At 50.4% G+C, this 15664-nt stretch overlaps 1 protein-coding gene across 1 annotated transcript in view; it reads right to left on the bottom strand.

Annotated features, from left to right (window-relative positions):
• The window catches only part of NT5DC4 (5'-nucleotidase domain containing 4), a 47314-nt gene extending 38979 nt beyond the window's left edge, over window positions 1-8335 (bottom strand). Inside the window, exons 1-2 of the mRNA XM_081203079.1 lie at window positions 8236-8335; window positions 7683-7839 (exon numbers count right to left, since the gene is read on the bottom strand). Coding sequence (XP_081059205.1) covers window positions 7683-7839; window positions 8236-8320 — 242 coding nt within the window. The 5' untranslated portion in view covers window positions 8321-8335. The remainder of the gene's footprint in view (window positions 1-7682; window positions 7840-8235) is intronic.
• Between the last annotated feature and the right edge of the window lie 7329 nt (window positions 8336-15664).

Genomic DNA, 15664 nt, shown 5'->3' with positions numbered 1-15664 from the left:
CAACAGTTCAATAAAGATTAGGCTTACCAGCTGCTTTGCTTCTCAATATTCCCTGGTTGGCCTCTGTTATTTTCTCCTACCGATAGGGAACCCACCTAAGGACTCTATATGGGCTCTTGGATACCCCATAAGGGAAGAAGGGCAGATATTGTTTACAACAAGAAGTCATCAGGTCCAACCCCTGGGAATGGAGTGATTCGTCCTGTCCACCCTGTCCCAGGGAGGTGTTAGCAGAAAGGCCTTGAGCGGCCAAGGGACAGCCCTGACCTCAGCGCATGCGTCAGAGCCTTGCATCATAAGCAGTGGCTTTACCTTCCCTATCAGAGTTTGGAAAGGATCCCCTGGCTGCTTCCCCCAGTGCCAGCTGATGTAATGGGCTCAGGCAGCGCCCACACAGGAGGGTGACCTTTCCTCCCTTGGGGACGGATCCCTCTCTTGCCAAAGCAAGGTCCGCCAGGAGAGGCCAGGAAGGAGGTGTGTAGCCAGAAGTCATCCTGGTAGGATGAGTGGAGGCCCCGGCCAAAGGTTAGAGACCCTCCTGTTTGCTTTGAGCCAGTGCAAATAGTCCTGACTCTGGCAGGACACCACTTTACCTACAGCTCCCAGAGCTGACCCTGCAACTTCCATGGCTCATGATTACGTAAGAACATCAGAAAATACTGATAGTGGGATTCTGGGAAAATATCTATAACGAACTGAAAAAGATGTTTAGATTTTCATTTGGGGAAAAACCCAGAATCCTTTCTCCTAGGTATCATGTCAGAGGAAATAAAAAGAATGGTCAGACCAACATTTACCATATTTTTTGCTCTATAAGACTCACTTTTTCCCTCCTAAAAAGTAAGGGGAAATGTGTGTGCATCTTATGGAGCGAATGCAGGCTGCGCAGCTATCCCAGAAGCCAGAACAGCAAGAGGGATCGCTGCTTTCGCTGCGCAGCGATCCCGCTTGCTGTTCTGGCTTCTGAGATTCAGAATATATTTTTTTATTGTCTTCCTCCTCCAAAAGCTAGGTGTGTCTTGTGGTCTGGTGCGTCTTATAGAGCGAAAAATACGGTATGTATGCAACTACGCCGGCAAGGTTATTGATTGCTAAAAATTGGAAAAGCAGCAGCGTCCCAACCAAAACAGACTGGTTATCTAAAATGATGGAATACTTCCATATTGCCGAACTAACAGGGAGGATAAGAGGAGATACGGTACAAAAAGTGAATAAGGAGTGGGCGATCTCTAAGGAATACATCAACATTTATGTGGAAAAAGTAGAATTTCTGACAGATATTGAGTGAATCCAGAAAATGATTTGAATGAAAGGAGAGTAAATTCAAGATCGAAGAAGAGATTAAAGAAATAATGAAATGCGTTTAAGCTAGTTGGAAAAATGAAGTAGTGTAACAAGAACGGCTGGAAGTCAAGTCACGTGGTGGGTGTCCATGTGGGGTAGGTGTGTAGGTATGTTGATATGTACAGTATAGGTAGGTATTATATAATGTAGGTATGTTTTATGTTATGAAAATAAGGTAGTGTGTTGTGTACGTGTATTGTGTAAATGTATATGTATGTGTTTTATATGTTAATAATATTTTTTTAAAAAAATAACATCAGAAGAGGTTGCTGGATCAGGCCGAAGCTCACATTCCTGTTCTCACAGTGGCCACCCAGTGGGAAACCGGCATGCAGGATTCGAACACAAGAGCCCTCTCCGCTCCTGTGGTTGGCAACAACTGGCTTTCAGAAGCATTGCTGCCTCTGACTGTGGAGGCAGAACGTAGCCCTTGATAGCTCTCTCCTCCATGAATCTGTCTTACCTCTTTTTAAAGCCACAAGAAGTTGCTTTATACCGAATTAGACCTTTGGTCCATTGAGCTCAATACTGTCTATACTGACCTACACTGGCTCCCCGTACGTTTCCGAGCACAATTCAAAGTGTTGGTGCTGACCTTTAAAGCCCTAAACGGCCTCAGCCCAGTATACCTGAAAGAGCGTCTCCACCCCCATCGCTCTACCCGGACACTGAGGTCCAGCACCGAGGGCCTTCTGGCGGTTCCCTTACTGCGAGAAGCCAAGTTACAGGGAACCAGGCAGAGGGCCTTCTCGGTAGTAGTGCCCGCCCTGTGGAATGCCCTCCCACCAAATGTGAGAGAACAACAACTACCAGACTTTTAGAAGACATCTGAAGGCAGACCTGTTCAGGGAAGTTTTTAATGTGTGACATTTTAATGTATTTGTAATCTTTGTTGGAAGCCGCCCAGAGTGGCTGGGGAAACCCAGCCAGATGGGCGGGGTACAAATAATAAATTATTATTATTATTATTATTGGCGCTGTGGGTGAAACCACAGAGCCTAGGACTTGCTGATTAGAAGGTCAGCAGTTCGAATCCCGGCAATGGGTGAGCTCCCATTGCTCGGTCCCTGCTTCTGCCAACCTAGCAGTTCAAAAGCACATCAAAGTGCAAGTAGATAAATACCGTATTTTTTGCTCTATAAGACTCACTTTTTCCCTCCTAAAAAGTAAGGGAAAATGTGTGTGCGTCTTATGGAGCGAATGCAAGCTATGCAGCTATCACAGAAGCCAGAACAGCAAGAGGGATTGCTGCTTTCACTGCACAGTGACCCCTCTTGCTGTTCTGGCTTCTGGGATTCAGAATATTTTTGTTTTTGTTTTCCTCCTCCAAAAACTAGGTGCGTCTTGTGGTCTGGTGCGTCTTATAGAGCGAAAAATACGGTAGGTACTGCTCTGGCGGGAAGGTAAACGGCGTTTCCGTGCGCTGCTCTGGTTCGGCAGAAGCGGCTTAGTCATGCTGGCCACATGACCCGGAAGCTGTACGCCGGCTCCCTTGGCCAATAAAGCGAGATGAGCGCCACAACCCCAGAGTCGGCCACGACTGGACCTTATGGTCAGGGGTCTTCTTCTTTTTTATCATCATCATCATCCCAGAGGCATCATTCGCTCGCAGAGCTTGTAGCCAGGGCTGCTGCATTAAACTGCTGTGCAAGCCTTCGGGAGGCAGAGACGCCAGAGGGCATCTAAGGAGGGAGGGAAGGAAAGAGGGACAGAGGCCAGTGTTGCCCATGGCACTCCTGACCACCATTCAAGGCACCCCAGGGTGCCACGGCACACTGGTTGAAAGCCACTGGCATAGGGGATTCGCTCCATCACCTCGATCATTTGGGTGTCCCCTTTCTGAATGTTTTCCAACCTGCAATATCCTTTGGATAGGTGAGGTGGCTAGAATCGTGAATAGTACAGTGGTGCCTCGCAAGACGAAAAGAATCCGTTCTGTGATTCTCTTCATCTAGCGGTTTTTTCGTCTTGCAAAGCAAGCCCATTGAAGGATTAGCGGATTAGCGCTATTAGCGGCTTTTAGTGGCTTATCTGCTGATCAGATCAGCTGATAAGCGGCTTAGCGGCTTAGAAAAAGGGGGGGGGAACCAGCAGGAACTCGCAAGACATTGTCGTCTTGCGAAGCAAGCCCATAGGAGATTTGTTTTGCGAAGCACCTCCAAAACGGAAAACTCTTTCATCTTGCGAGTTTTCCGTCTTGCGAGGCATTCGTCTTGCGGGGCACCACTGTATTGCAAATCTGGTCACACCGTAGATTTGTATAACAGCCTTACATCACTGGCAGTTTCGATTCCTTTCCAGAGGATACCTAGCAGGGAGTTTGCCTTTCATTTTTACAGCTGCCGCACACCGGATCACCATCTTCCTCAAGCAATCTACTGCGACCCCAAGGTCTCATTCCTGCGGAAGTTTATAGAATAAGATCTAAAAGATTGCTTTGCCCAAAGGTGCATCGCTTTGCACTTGCTTTCGCTAAACCCCGTTTGCCCTTTTAAAATCCACTCACTCAGCTTCGAGAGATTCTTTTGGAGCTCTCCACAATCCCTTTTTTGCATTAGCTACCCAAAACGATTTGGTCTCATCGGCAAACGTGGGTTGCTCTCTGCTCACCCCTAACCCTACACCACTGATGAACAAATCATGGGGACAAAGCAAAAACTGATGGCACTGGGTCTTTCTCTTCTGGTTGGCCTTCTGCTTCACCCACCCCAGTCCCAATGGGTGGCTTTGCTGCCTGCCGGTGTCCTCTTCCCCATCTCCCTATCTCCCAAGAGGTCTCTAGATTGCAGTTGAACGCTGAGACAGAGCGATCATGGATTTGTACAATTGTAGAGTTGGAAGGGTATGGGACGCAGGTGGCGCTGTGGGTTAAACCACAGAGCCCAGGACTGGCCGATCAGAAGGTTGGTGGTTCGAATCCCCATGACGGGGTGAGCTCCCGTTGTTCAGTCCCTGCTCCTGCCCACCTAGCAGTTCGAAAGCACGAAGTGCAAGTAGATAAATAGGTACCACTCTGGCGGGAAGGTAAACTGTGTTTCCATGCACTGTACTGGTTCGCCAGAAGCGGCTTAGTCATGCCGGCCACATGACCCGGAAGCTGTACGCCGGCTCCCTCGGCCCATAAAGCGAGATGAGCGCCGCAACCCCAGAGTTGTCCGCGACTGGACCCAATGGTCAGGGGTCCCTTTACCTAGAGTAGGAAGGGACCCCCAGGGTCACCTGGTGGAAATTAGGAAGCTGGCAGTGCCCATTTTGCCCTGACGGACCAGGCCCCCCACAGGCAGCCACGGGTGCAACAGGGAAGAAGAAAAGCAACGAGGTCAGATTCTCTCCCACCCTCCTTGCCAACAGGAGGTGAGCGGAATCTGAAGGAAGCCTGTCAAGTTCCCAAGCTCCCCTGACCCAGATCTGAACCAAACCCCTCTCAGAATGCAAATGAGGCTGATCTGGGTTCTTTACTGGCGGTTGAAAGGAGATGTCACATGGCAGATAAAGATGATGGATTTTTCGGAGCTGGACGACCTGATTGGAAGAGTCCGCAACCAGGAGGAGGAGGAGTACCAGGAAGAATGGAAGAAATTTAAAGACTATTTAGCTAAATATGTCAAGATAACTCCACTGGGAAAGCTTGCAAATATTAGATAGGCTTAGGATTGAAATATGTAAGGATAAGATTTAAGATATTTAAAGCTAAATTAGAAAGAACAAAAGATGTTAAGTGATCAAGCGATTTTTTTGAGAAAATTGATTTTGGAAAACTGTTAAAATGATGTACAGTGGTACCTCAGGTTAAGTACTTAATTCATTCCGGAGGTCCGTACTTAACCTGAAACTGTTCTTAACCTGAAGCACCACTTTAGCTAATGGGGCCCCCTGCTGCTGCCGCGCTGCTGGAGCATGATTTCTGTTCTCATCCTGAAGCAAAGTTCTTAACCTGAAGCACTATTTCTGGGTTAGTGGAGTCTGTAACCTGAAGCGTATGTAACCTGAGGTACCACTGTATAATGAAACTCAATCAAGGGGATTTGAGGAAGTCACTTAATAATTTTACCAAGATTGAAGCAGGGTGTCTGTATGTTTGTATGTCTGTTTGTTTTTGAATTTTTGGAAAATTAATTTTTAAAAATTTGGAAAAGAAAGAAAGAAAGGAAATGTCACAAGGGCCCAGCGACACTTTTGCCACAGAAGGGCCTCAGGAGGGAAGGCTTGACACCCCCATATTCAGCCGCCAGTGGCCGGAGGAGGGACCCTTGTTGTTGAGAGACAGCATGGCATAGTGGTTAGAGTGTTGGACTAGGACCCAGGAGACCAGGGTGCAACTCCCCACTCAGCCACAGAGCCCACTGGATGTGACCTGGGGCCAGTCCCTTGCTGCCTCTCAGCCTAACCTACCTCACAGGGTTGTTGTGGGGGATTAAATGCCCCCTTGAGGAAACAAGAAGAAATTCCAATGAAAGAAGAATGGCGGACAAAAATAATGGACTATGCAGAATTGGAGAAAATGACAGGAAGGATTTGAAACCTGCAGGGCAAGAGATTTACAGAAGATTGGAAGAAGTATATGAGCTATTTGAAATGCAATTGTAACCAACAAATTACATTAGTAGGACTACAAGAAGTTTTGTAAGGAGGAATATATGAAGTGCTACAAAGTAGATAAAGAAGAGAGATATTGGTTATGAGTTTTAAATGTAACAGGGGAAATAAGAAATGTATACTAAGAGATTAGACTGGAACATTTTCAGACAGGACTGATGGAAGTAAAAAAAAAAATGAATAAGATGCAAAAATATTTTTAAGTACTGTTGAAAATGGTATGTTAAAAAGAAACTAATAAAAATGTATATTAAAAAATAAATAAATGCCCCCTTGAGGTCTGTGGAGAAAAAGGTGGGATATAAATACAGTAACAAAAATTAAAATAAACAACGACGACAGCAATAATACGGGAGCACCCCAAAGGTAAAGTTCTTCCCCTCCTATCTCCCCCAGCTTGAGATTCTGGGCCTGCAATGCTGTTTGGCAGTTCAGGACTGACCGCCCTCCAGGGACACCCCATTCCCCCCCAGCCTTCCTGGCCTTCAGGGCAACTTCCCCGCTGACATTGTCCTGGGGGGGGGAGCGTGTAGTCCTGGCCCCAAAGAGCCAGCAGGAGGAGAAAGCAAGGAAAGGCCTTGCCAGGAGTGGAGGAGGAGAGCTGTGGGGGAGAGACAATACAAGTTATTAGAGCAGAAAGCGCTTTTGAGATGGAAATGAGCCCTGAAGTGGAAGAGAGGCCAATTTGGATGCAGCAAAGCTTCCTTCTCTGACCAGGAAGGGCCTGCTCCTCACCCGTCCCCAGTAACACTCATTTATTTCATTTTTACCCTACTTGATTGTAAAGGAGAAACCTCCAAGGGGTTCACGAAAGAGATAAAACGATAAAATTATCGCCAAGAAAAATTAGCAATAATAATTGAAGACATCCGTAACATTAAAATGGCAATGGACTAAAAACCGATTAAGACTAGCATCCGCTTTCTGAACACCAGGGTAGGCTTCTCCTAATGAAAATGATTTTAGCAGGCAACGAAAAGAGTGCAGTGAAGACGTCTGCCTGCTGTCAAGAGGCAGGCAGTTCCAAAGTGAGTGTGCTGTCACCCTAAAATCTAGTATTTTAGTATTTAGGTCTTATGTGGCAGAGTCAGCTCCGCTATTGGAAGCAATCAAATTAAGCGTTTATGGGGCGAGGTGATCTTGCAGGTAAACTGGTTAAGTAACAGGTAAAAATGCTGTTAAGTAACACCTTGAACTTGGCCAGGGATTATATCTGCAACCATTGTAGATCTCCGAGTGCAGGTGGAGGAGGCAGGAGCGGCACTGCTCCCATCAATAATCCACTTTCTTCATTGCCCCCCTCGCACCATATTCAGCTGAAGAGAGACATATTCCCCCACCCCTGCCCAACCAGCCCCCGCGTCCTCAAAGGGGATAAGAGGAACTCCCTGCCACTGGATAAACAAACATCACAGCCACTGCCAAGAGATCGCACTCAAAAACACTCCCTTGCACCACACGCTCAGAGGGGGAGCCCGCTGCCCCCTTTTTACGCCCCCCCCCAACTCTGCAGAGCAGCTGACAGCAGCCTCTCGGCCCTGGGCTCCCTGGGAAGGTAGCGGACTCTGCTTCCTTGGCTGGCCATCGGCCTGTGATTGCTGCCTTGCAGGGGGGTTGGACTGGATGACCTTTGGGGTCCCCCTTCCAGCTCTCCAGTTCGACGGATGCCGCCCGGCATGCTCTCCCTGGGTCTGGAGGTAGCAGCGCCTCCCCACGCCCCGATGGTCCCGCTGCCCCCTTACCGGTGATGGTAGTCCCGCTTGATGGGGGCGCGCGTCTCGGGGGCGCTCAGCTCGGCGCGGGGCTCCATGGCTCCGTCGGCGGGCTCCCTGGCGATGCTGCCCATCCTCTGACAGCGGCTGGCGCGGACGAGGAGGAGGCGCGGAGGCGGCCTGCTCCCTTTTACCCGGGAGATAGGCTATCAGCCCGGCCCAGCTGATGGCCCTCCTCCTCCCGCCCCCCGCCAGCCCATAGCCTCCCGGCCCCCCCCCCCTTTGCTGTGCCTTGGCTTGGAGGGCTGCCCCGCTCGCTCAGGCTGGCCAGCGCCCCCGCCTCCCCGCCACGACTGCGCTCCTCTGCCGGGGACTTTGCTCCTCCTGCCGGTGCGTATTTTTAGCCTCTCCCCCCACCAAACACAAACACCACCTCCCCGTCCTCTTCTTGCTCCCAGGCAGCCATCCCAGCTGCAGGCGGACCCCTCCCGGGCCTGATTGGGGTGGAGAGAGTGGGGCGGGAGAGAGAAGGGGTGGGATCCTGCAAAGGGCTCTCTGCAAGATGCGCGCATTTGCAGCTCGCCGGAGGCGCTTTCCAGAAGCGCGCCAGGCGCTCTCGAATACACACACGCCGGACCTCTCCCTCTCTCCGTTCCTCGCAGTTTCATGCCAGCGATCCTGAGATCATAAGGTGATCTATACACCATAAACCTATGGCGCGACCGCATTGGGAAGGCTGCACGCGGTTCTCGCTGCCAAAGGGATGTGAGAGAATTGGGACAGGCTCGGGAAAAGGCAACCGAAACCATCAAGGGGCTGGAGCGACTCTCCTGAAATGCTGCAGCTTTGGGGGCATTTTAGATCAGAGAAAAGGCGAGGCATTCCAGCATTGCCGTGGTTGGACTAGATGACCCTTGGAGTGCCTTCCAGCTCTACAACTATTCTATGCCATGGGTAGGCAACCTAAGGGCCGGGGGCCAGATTCGGCCCAATCGCCTTCTAAATCCGGCCGTGGACAGTCCGGGAATCAGGGTGTTTTTACATGCGTAGAATGTGTGCTTTTATTTAAAATGCATTGCTGGGTTATTTGTGGGGCATAGGAATTCATTATTTTTTTCCAAAATATAGTCCGGCCCCCCACAAGGTCTGAGGGACAGTGGACCGGCCCCCTGCTGGAAAAGTTTGCTGACCCCTGTTCTGTGCAGCTACATGAAAAGGGTAAAAGGACCTCTGACCATTAGGTCCAGCCATGGCCGACTCTGGGGTTGTGGTGCTTATCTCGCTTTATTGGCTGAGGGAGCCGGTGTACAGCTTCCAGGTCATGTGGCCAGCATGACTAAGCCGCTTCTGGCGAACCAGCGCAGCACACGGAAACGCTGTTTACCTTCCCGCTGGAGCGGTACCTATTTATCTACTTGCACTTTGACGTGCTTTTGAACTGCTAGATTGGCAGGAGCAGGGACTGAGCAACGGGAGCTCACCCTGTCGCGGGGATTCGAACCACCGACCTTCTGATCGGCAAGCCCTAGGCTCTGTGGTTTAACCCACAGCGCCACCTAAGTGACATGATAGACATTAATAAAATTGTGCAGGGCATGGCGAGAGTGGAGAGAGTTTTTCTCCCTCTCTCAAAACACTAGAACTCCTGGACATCCAGTGAAGCTGAAGGTGCAGGACAGATGAGAAGAGAACTTTTTCATGCAGCACAAAATTCAGCTGTGGAACTCCCTCCCCCAGTAAGCAGCAAGGAGCTTGGATGGCTTTAAAAGAGGCATTAAAAGAGACAAGTTCATGGCGAGGTCTCGGCTCTGCCTTCACAGCTGGAGGCAGCAAGGCTTCTGGACACCAGCTGCTGGAAACCACAGGAGGGGAGAGGGTTGGCCACTGTGAGAACAGGATACTGGACTAGGCTGGCCTGATCCAGGAGGCTGTGCCTATGTCCTTATGGGAAGCCAGGGACCAGGCTTAAGACATTCCTGGAATCTACCAGGAACAAACCCTGTTGCAGATACACAAACAAATCGGCCATTTATTTCCTCTAAGTTTCATTATATTGCTGGTTAGAGTTTTGTGGGGATTTACTATTCTGCTGTAGATATTTAATTCTTACGTATGGTTAGCAACTGTCAGTCTCAGGACTGTCCTGCCCACGGACTGTCTTGGCAGAGTGGTGCATGCTCTGGTTATCTCCCGCTTGGACTACTGCAACGTGCACTATGTGGGGCTACCTTTGAAGGTGACCCGGAAACTACAAGTAATCCAGAATGCGGCAGCTAGACTGGTGACTGGGAGCGGCTGCCAGGACCACATAACACCAGTCCTAAGAGACCTGCATTGGCTCCCAGTATGTTTCCGAACACAATTCAAAGTGTTGGTGTTGACCTTTAAAGCCCTAAACAGCCTCGGCCCAGTATACCTGAAGGAGCGTCTCCATCCCCATCATTCTGCCTGGACGCTGAGGTCCAGCACCGAGGGCCTTCTGGTGGTTCCCTCATTGCAAGAAGCAAAACTACAGGGAACCAGGCAGAGGCAGAGGGCCTTCTTGGTAGTGGCGCCGGCCCTGTGGAACGCCCTCCCACCAGATGTCAAAGAGATAAACCTGACATTTAGAAGACATCTGAAGGCAGCCCTGTTCAGGGAAGTTTTTAATGTGTGACATTTTAATGTATTTTTAATCTTTGTTGGAAGCTGCCCAGAGTGGCTGGGGAAACCCAGCCAGATGGGCGGGGTACAAATAAATTATTATTATTATTATTATTATTATTATTATTATTATTATTATTAAGTTCGCCATCAGGGATGAAGTCAAACTGTTGGAAGTGTTACAGCACCTGTTGTGGCTGTAGAGACCGATGGAGGAGAGACATGTTTTGTTGCAGCTGGGCGTGCGTCCGGTTGTGCTGCTGTAGATGTACCTCAATGCTTGTTCTCTCTGCACTCTTTCCAGCGGTCGTGCCTCGTTTGGTTGCACCAAGATGATTGTGTCCCTTGCACGAAAGCATGCATGGCAATCTCCAGTACGGCAGCTCATCCTCGGATGCCTTCCCTATAAAGAGCCGTGTGAAACAGGGTTGCTTTCTCGCCCCAACTCTGTTCGGCAAATTCTTCTCCAGGTTGCTCTCCCCTGCCTTCAATTCTTAGGCATGCCACCATGAAATCCAGCTCTGGGGAAGCTGGGCTGCTCCACTCGGTGCTCATGCTGGGGCTGTTGTAGGAGCCAGGAGGCCACGAGCGCAGGGAGAGAGCGTGGAGACGGATCTGTCATTTGAATGATGAGCAATGGGGAGAGGTAGCCAAAACACCACATAGCTTAAGACCAGGCGCCATTGTGTGGATCTTCCAGCAGAGGGCGCCCCTTGTCCACCAGAAGCATGGATGCTCTTAACAAAATAGAAATAAATAAATAATTAAATAAATAATAGCTTTATTGTCAATACACCACCTGCGCGCAGTGAAATTAAACAAGCCCCTCCCACCCCATACACTCAGTCTTGTTCGCACTCTGTGTGCTTGTTGGAAGTCAATTGCACCACTATTTATTCTTTTTCATTCATTTTTTCTTCATTTTTTCAAATGAGAAAGCTTAGACCTTTTTTTGGAAGGAGTTGGCATTTGTCCTTTGGTGGGACCTGGACGACCACCAGATACATTATTAAGGCAGAACTTCTGCAAACTGTTTTGCCCCCACAACCCACAACAGCCTTACTGATTATTCTCCTTTTCCAGTATTCATACATCAGCATACAGTTAGATTTCCTTTGATTTCTTTTCCTGAGAGTTGCATGTTATCAATTGCGTTCTCACAATGAAAGCCAGTCTGGTGGCACTTGGAGGCCATCCTTTATTCAGCTGGCCATGCCTCATCCAGACTTTGGCTTGTGCTACCGCTTTCCTCCAGGAAAACCCGCTCTTTGGTGCTGAATCAGAACAAACGTCAATCGGATTTGCTGAAATTCCGTGCTAAAGAATGGGTTTTCCCGGGCAGCACAAACAGAAAGGTGTTCGGACCCTTGCTTAGAAAGTGTGGGACAAGGGGGAAATACATTCTAGGCACAGGAGAAGTGTGGACAAGCCCTAAGCCTGTTATCAAGACGACCAAAGGGGCCAACCTTTGTTAGCCGAAGCCATCGGTTGCGTTTGCAGGCAGGACAGTCCCCACCCCAGCTTCTGGCCTTCCAAATTTCAGACAGATGAGGGGAAAGGGGTTCCCAGGCCTGAGACTGGGGGAAATGTGCCACTTGCAGAAAAGTGTGACCTTGCCAACGACAGCACCCCACAAATCAGCCTCTAATCCACAAGGGTCTCTCTCTCCAGCCACAGTAAGGCTGCATTCCTAAAATCACTTAGTAAACTTCATGGGGTTTATTCCTGAGCAAATAGACTTCGGATTGTGTTGGCATACCTCGTCCTTCAAAGAGGCCAGCTCTGTCCCCACGTTCCCCCACACACCTCACTTGTGCCATTAATTATACACCAGAAACTCCAAATAATGTCTGGTGCTGCCATCAGGAACCTTTGAAGGCCAAGTTCTGTGGGGGGGAGGGGGCAGTCCCATCTCAAGACTTCACAGAGCTGCATTTGAGACACACACCCCCCAAAAAACCCTCTCACTGGCTGGTGGCTGCAACTGGGCGAAGCAAATCCAATCTACCCCATTCAAAGGTCCCGCTGTACAAATTTATTCAGGCTGGGTGGCAATTGAGACTCAAAGGAGATTTGGAATAGCTTAAGAGCTTCAGCTGATTTGTGCAACAGCGAATTCAAACAGAATACAAAAGAGAGAATGACACTGAAGTGTAAAATGGGCTTTCAGGATGAAATTCAGATATAAATAAATTCACCCTGGTGCCCTGGACTCTGAAAGACACATCACAAGGCAGGAAGTGCTAAGAATACTCATCGCACCAGGCGAATTTGGTCACAGAACAACTTCCTCAGCTGATTATAAAGAAATCACATGGACAAAGCGCTTTCTCGCTTCATGGGGAGCAGATCCCACAAACCAGCAGCCTGAGTTTCCATGGCACAGAAGCAGTGTGGCAATGGGGCAGTGGGCTTCAACATTTGCACTATTCCACACCCCAGGCAGGACCAGCCTCTGGGAAGACAAGAAATGCATCGTTGGTGACCAGACTCCTGCTTCCCAAGAGATTTCATGCTGGGAACATTCTAGTCCTCAGTGGCGTAGCGTGGGTTGTCAGCACCCGGGGCAAGGCAAGTAATTTGCACCCCCTAACTCATGGATTTGCGCCCCCTAACCCGTGGATTTGCGCCCCCTAACCCTAACCCCCAGATGTTGCACCCGGTGCGGCCGGGGCCCCCCCTGCACCCCCCACGCTACACCACTGCTAGTCCTTCATAGCAAACAGCAGCTATGAACCTCAGGCCCCCGGGTATGGGCAATGCCTGACTGCTTCCATGCTTCTCCCCATCACAGAGAAGGCGGACAGTGCAGCAAACACATTATCTCTGTAGCCTTCACAACAACCTTGCAAGGAAGGTGTCAGGTGCTGGTGTGGTTGCGTAAGAGTGAACAAGCAAGACTCCGACCTGTCTTTTCCAGGCTTTATTCTTTGTGCAAGCTATTTACAGTGAAGAGCATTGTAAGTTCATGTCTGGCTCAATCACTAGCAGAATCCGGGAGCGGTCGGTCTTTGTACCTCTACCAGCATAAAAGGCGCACCACCCCCAGCCTTTTCAGCCCCTCCCTACACCGAAGACTACGGCGCAGAATGGGCGCTGGCAGGGACGTACTTCCCGCCTCTCTGGTTTGCTCAGGCTCAGTGTTGAGGCTCTCCCAAGCATTCCCTGGTCCCTGCGCCTCTTCTCCACTGGAGGTGGGGCTTCCCTCCTCGCCGGAGGAGGAACTGCTTCACGAGATTTTCAGAGGCTCCCTATAACACAACTGCCCTTCCATCTCTCGCCTCTGAGCTGATGGCAACTCCCTGACAGAAGGCCACGCGATATTATCCAAAACTGCAGCTGCATCACCAAGGGTGTGCTTGGTGTGCTTCCCCCAAAAACACTCAAGGATCTGAGTGTGATAGGCCTCCTGAGCATATGAACATAAAAACAGCCTGCACGATCAGGCCAATGGGGGCCCATCTGGCCCGGCATCCTGTTCTCACAGTGGCTCACATGGTGGGATCCGAGCCATAGTTCCATAGTTTAACTATGCGCTGCATAAACACTTTCTTTTCTCTGTCCCAAATCTTCCAACCTTCAGCTTCATTGGATATCCACTAGTTCCAGAGTTTGGACGCGGGTGGCGCTGTGGGTTAAACCACAGAGCCTAGGACTTGCTAATCAGAAGGTCGGCAGTTCAAATCCCCGTGACAGGGTGAGCTCCCGTTGCTCGGTCCCTGCTCCTGCCAACCTAGCAGTTCGAAAGCATGTCAAAGTGCAAGTAGATAAATAGGTACTGCTCCGGCGGGAAGGTAAATGGCATTTCCGTGCGCTGCTCTGGTTCGCCAGAAGTGGCTTAGTCATGCTGGCCACATGACCCGGAAGCTGTACGCTGGCTCCCTTGGCCAGTAAAGCGAGATGAGCACCACAACCCCAGAGTCGGCCATGACTGAACCTAATGGTCAGGGGCAGTGGCGTAGCGTGGGGGGTGCCAGGGGTGCTGGCCACACCAGGCGCAACATTTGGGGGGGGTGCGTTTGGCCGGCCCTCCTCGAGGAAGCAGGAACCCCACTGTCCTCGGACCTCCTCCGAAGGCTGGCGGTGGGGCGGAGAGACCTCCTCCCACCGCCAGCCTTCGGAAGGCTGCTCCGAAGCCTGGCGGTGGGGCGGAGAGACCTTCTCCCCGCACCAGCCTTCGGAAGGCTGCTCCGAAGCCTGGCGGTGGGGCGGAGAGACCTTCTCCCCGCACCAGCCTTCGGAAGGCTGCTCCGAAGCCTGGCGGTGGGGCGGAGAGACCTTCTCCCCGCGCCAGCCTTCGGATGGCTGCTCCGAAGCCTGGCGGTGGGGCGGAGAGACCTTCTCCCCGCGCCAGCCTTCGGAAGGATGCTCCGAAGCCTGGCGGTGGGGCGGAGAGACCTTCTCCCCGCACCAGCCTTCGGATGGCTGTCCTGAAGACTTGTGGTGGGAGCAGTGGCGTAGCGTGGGGGGTGCAGGGGGGGCCTGCCGCACCTGGCGCAACATCTGGGGGGGGCGCGGAAGAGACCCGAGTGCTAAAATCCACGGGTTAGGGGGCGTAAATTACTTGCCTTGCCCCGGGTGCTGAGAACCCACGCTACGCCACTGATCAGGGGTTCTTTTATCTTTACCTTTAGTTCCAGAGTTAGGAAGGAGGAAAAAACAAATTTCTCTCTCCATGCCAAATGCTGCAACTTTTCTTCACAGGGGAGTCTCTCTACTCCCCCTGGATCATTCTGCTTGCCTTTTACTGAACCTTTTCCAACTCTACAATATCCTTTTTGAAGTGACGCAACTAAAACTGCACATGGCATTTCAAATGCAGTTGCAACACGAATTTGTTGTATGATGACATTGTGATGTCAGCAGTTTTATCTTCAATGATCGCTAGCATGCAATTTGCCTTTTTCACGGCCGCCACACACTGGGTCAACATCTTCCTTGAGCTGCCTGCTACGACCCCAAGGTCTCGTTCCCGCTCCATCACCCCTGGTTCAAGCCCCATGAGCGCATATGTGAATTTGAGAAACAGAAACTGCCCAAACTTGCATCGCTTGAAACACATGGAATTGCATTTGCCATTTTCTACTTCTTTGGTGATCCCTCGTAGTTGAGTAAGATTGTCTTCCATTAACACGGTCATAACCATGAGTCCGTAAATGACTGTGGAGACCAATTCTGGATCCACATGTCCTTCCACAGTGGGGACATAAGTTTCTGGGTGGAAGTTAATCATGATGAGGGTTTACTAAACATGCCTTCCTCTTAGCGCATTTCTCTCTTTCGTCCTGAGTTTGAGGGTCTTCAAAGCCCACGACTGTTCTCAGGCCAGCGTTTTCCAGTTGCCGGTGTTTATACTACATTTTTTTAGA

Source organism: Podarcis bocagei (genome assembly GCF_964188305.1).
Source record: "Podarcis bocagei genome assembly, chromosome: 7".
NCBI classification, from domain to species: Eukaryota; Metazoa; Chordata; class Lepidosauria; order Squamata; family Lacertidae; genus Podarcis; species Podarcis bocagei.
Note: the sequence above shows the minus strand (reverse complement) of the source record. Positions and strands in the feature narration are given on the sequence as shown.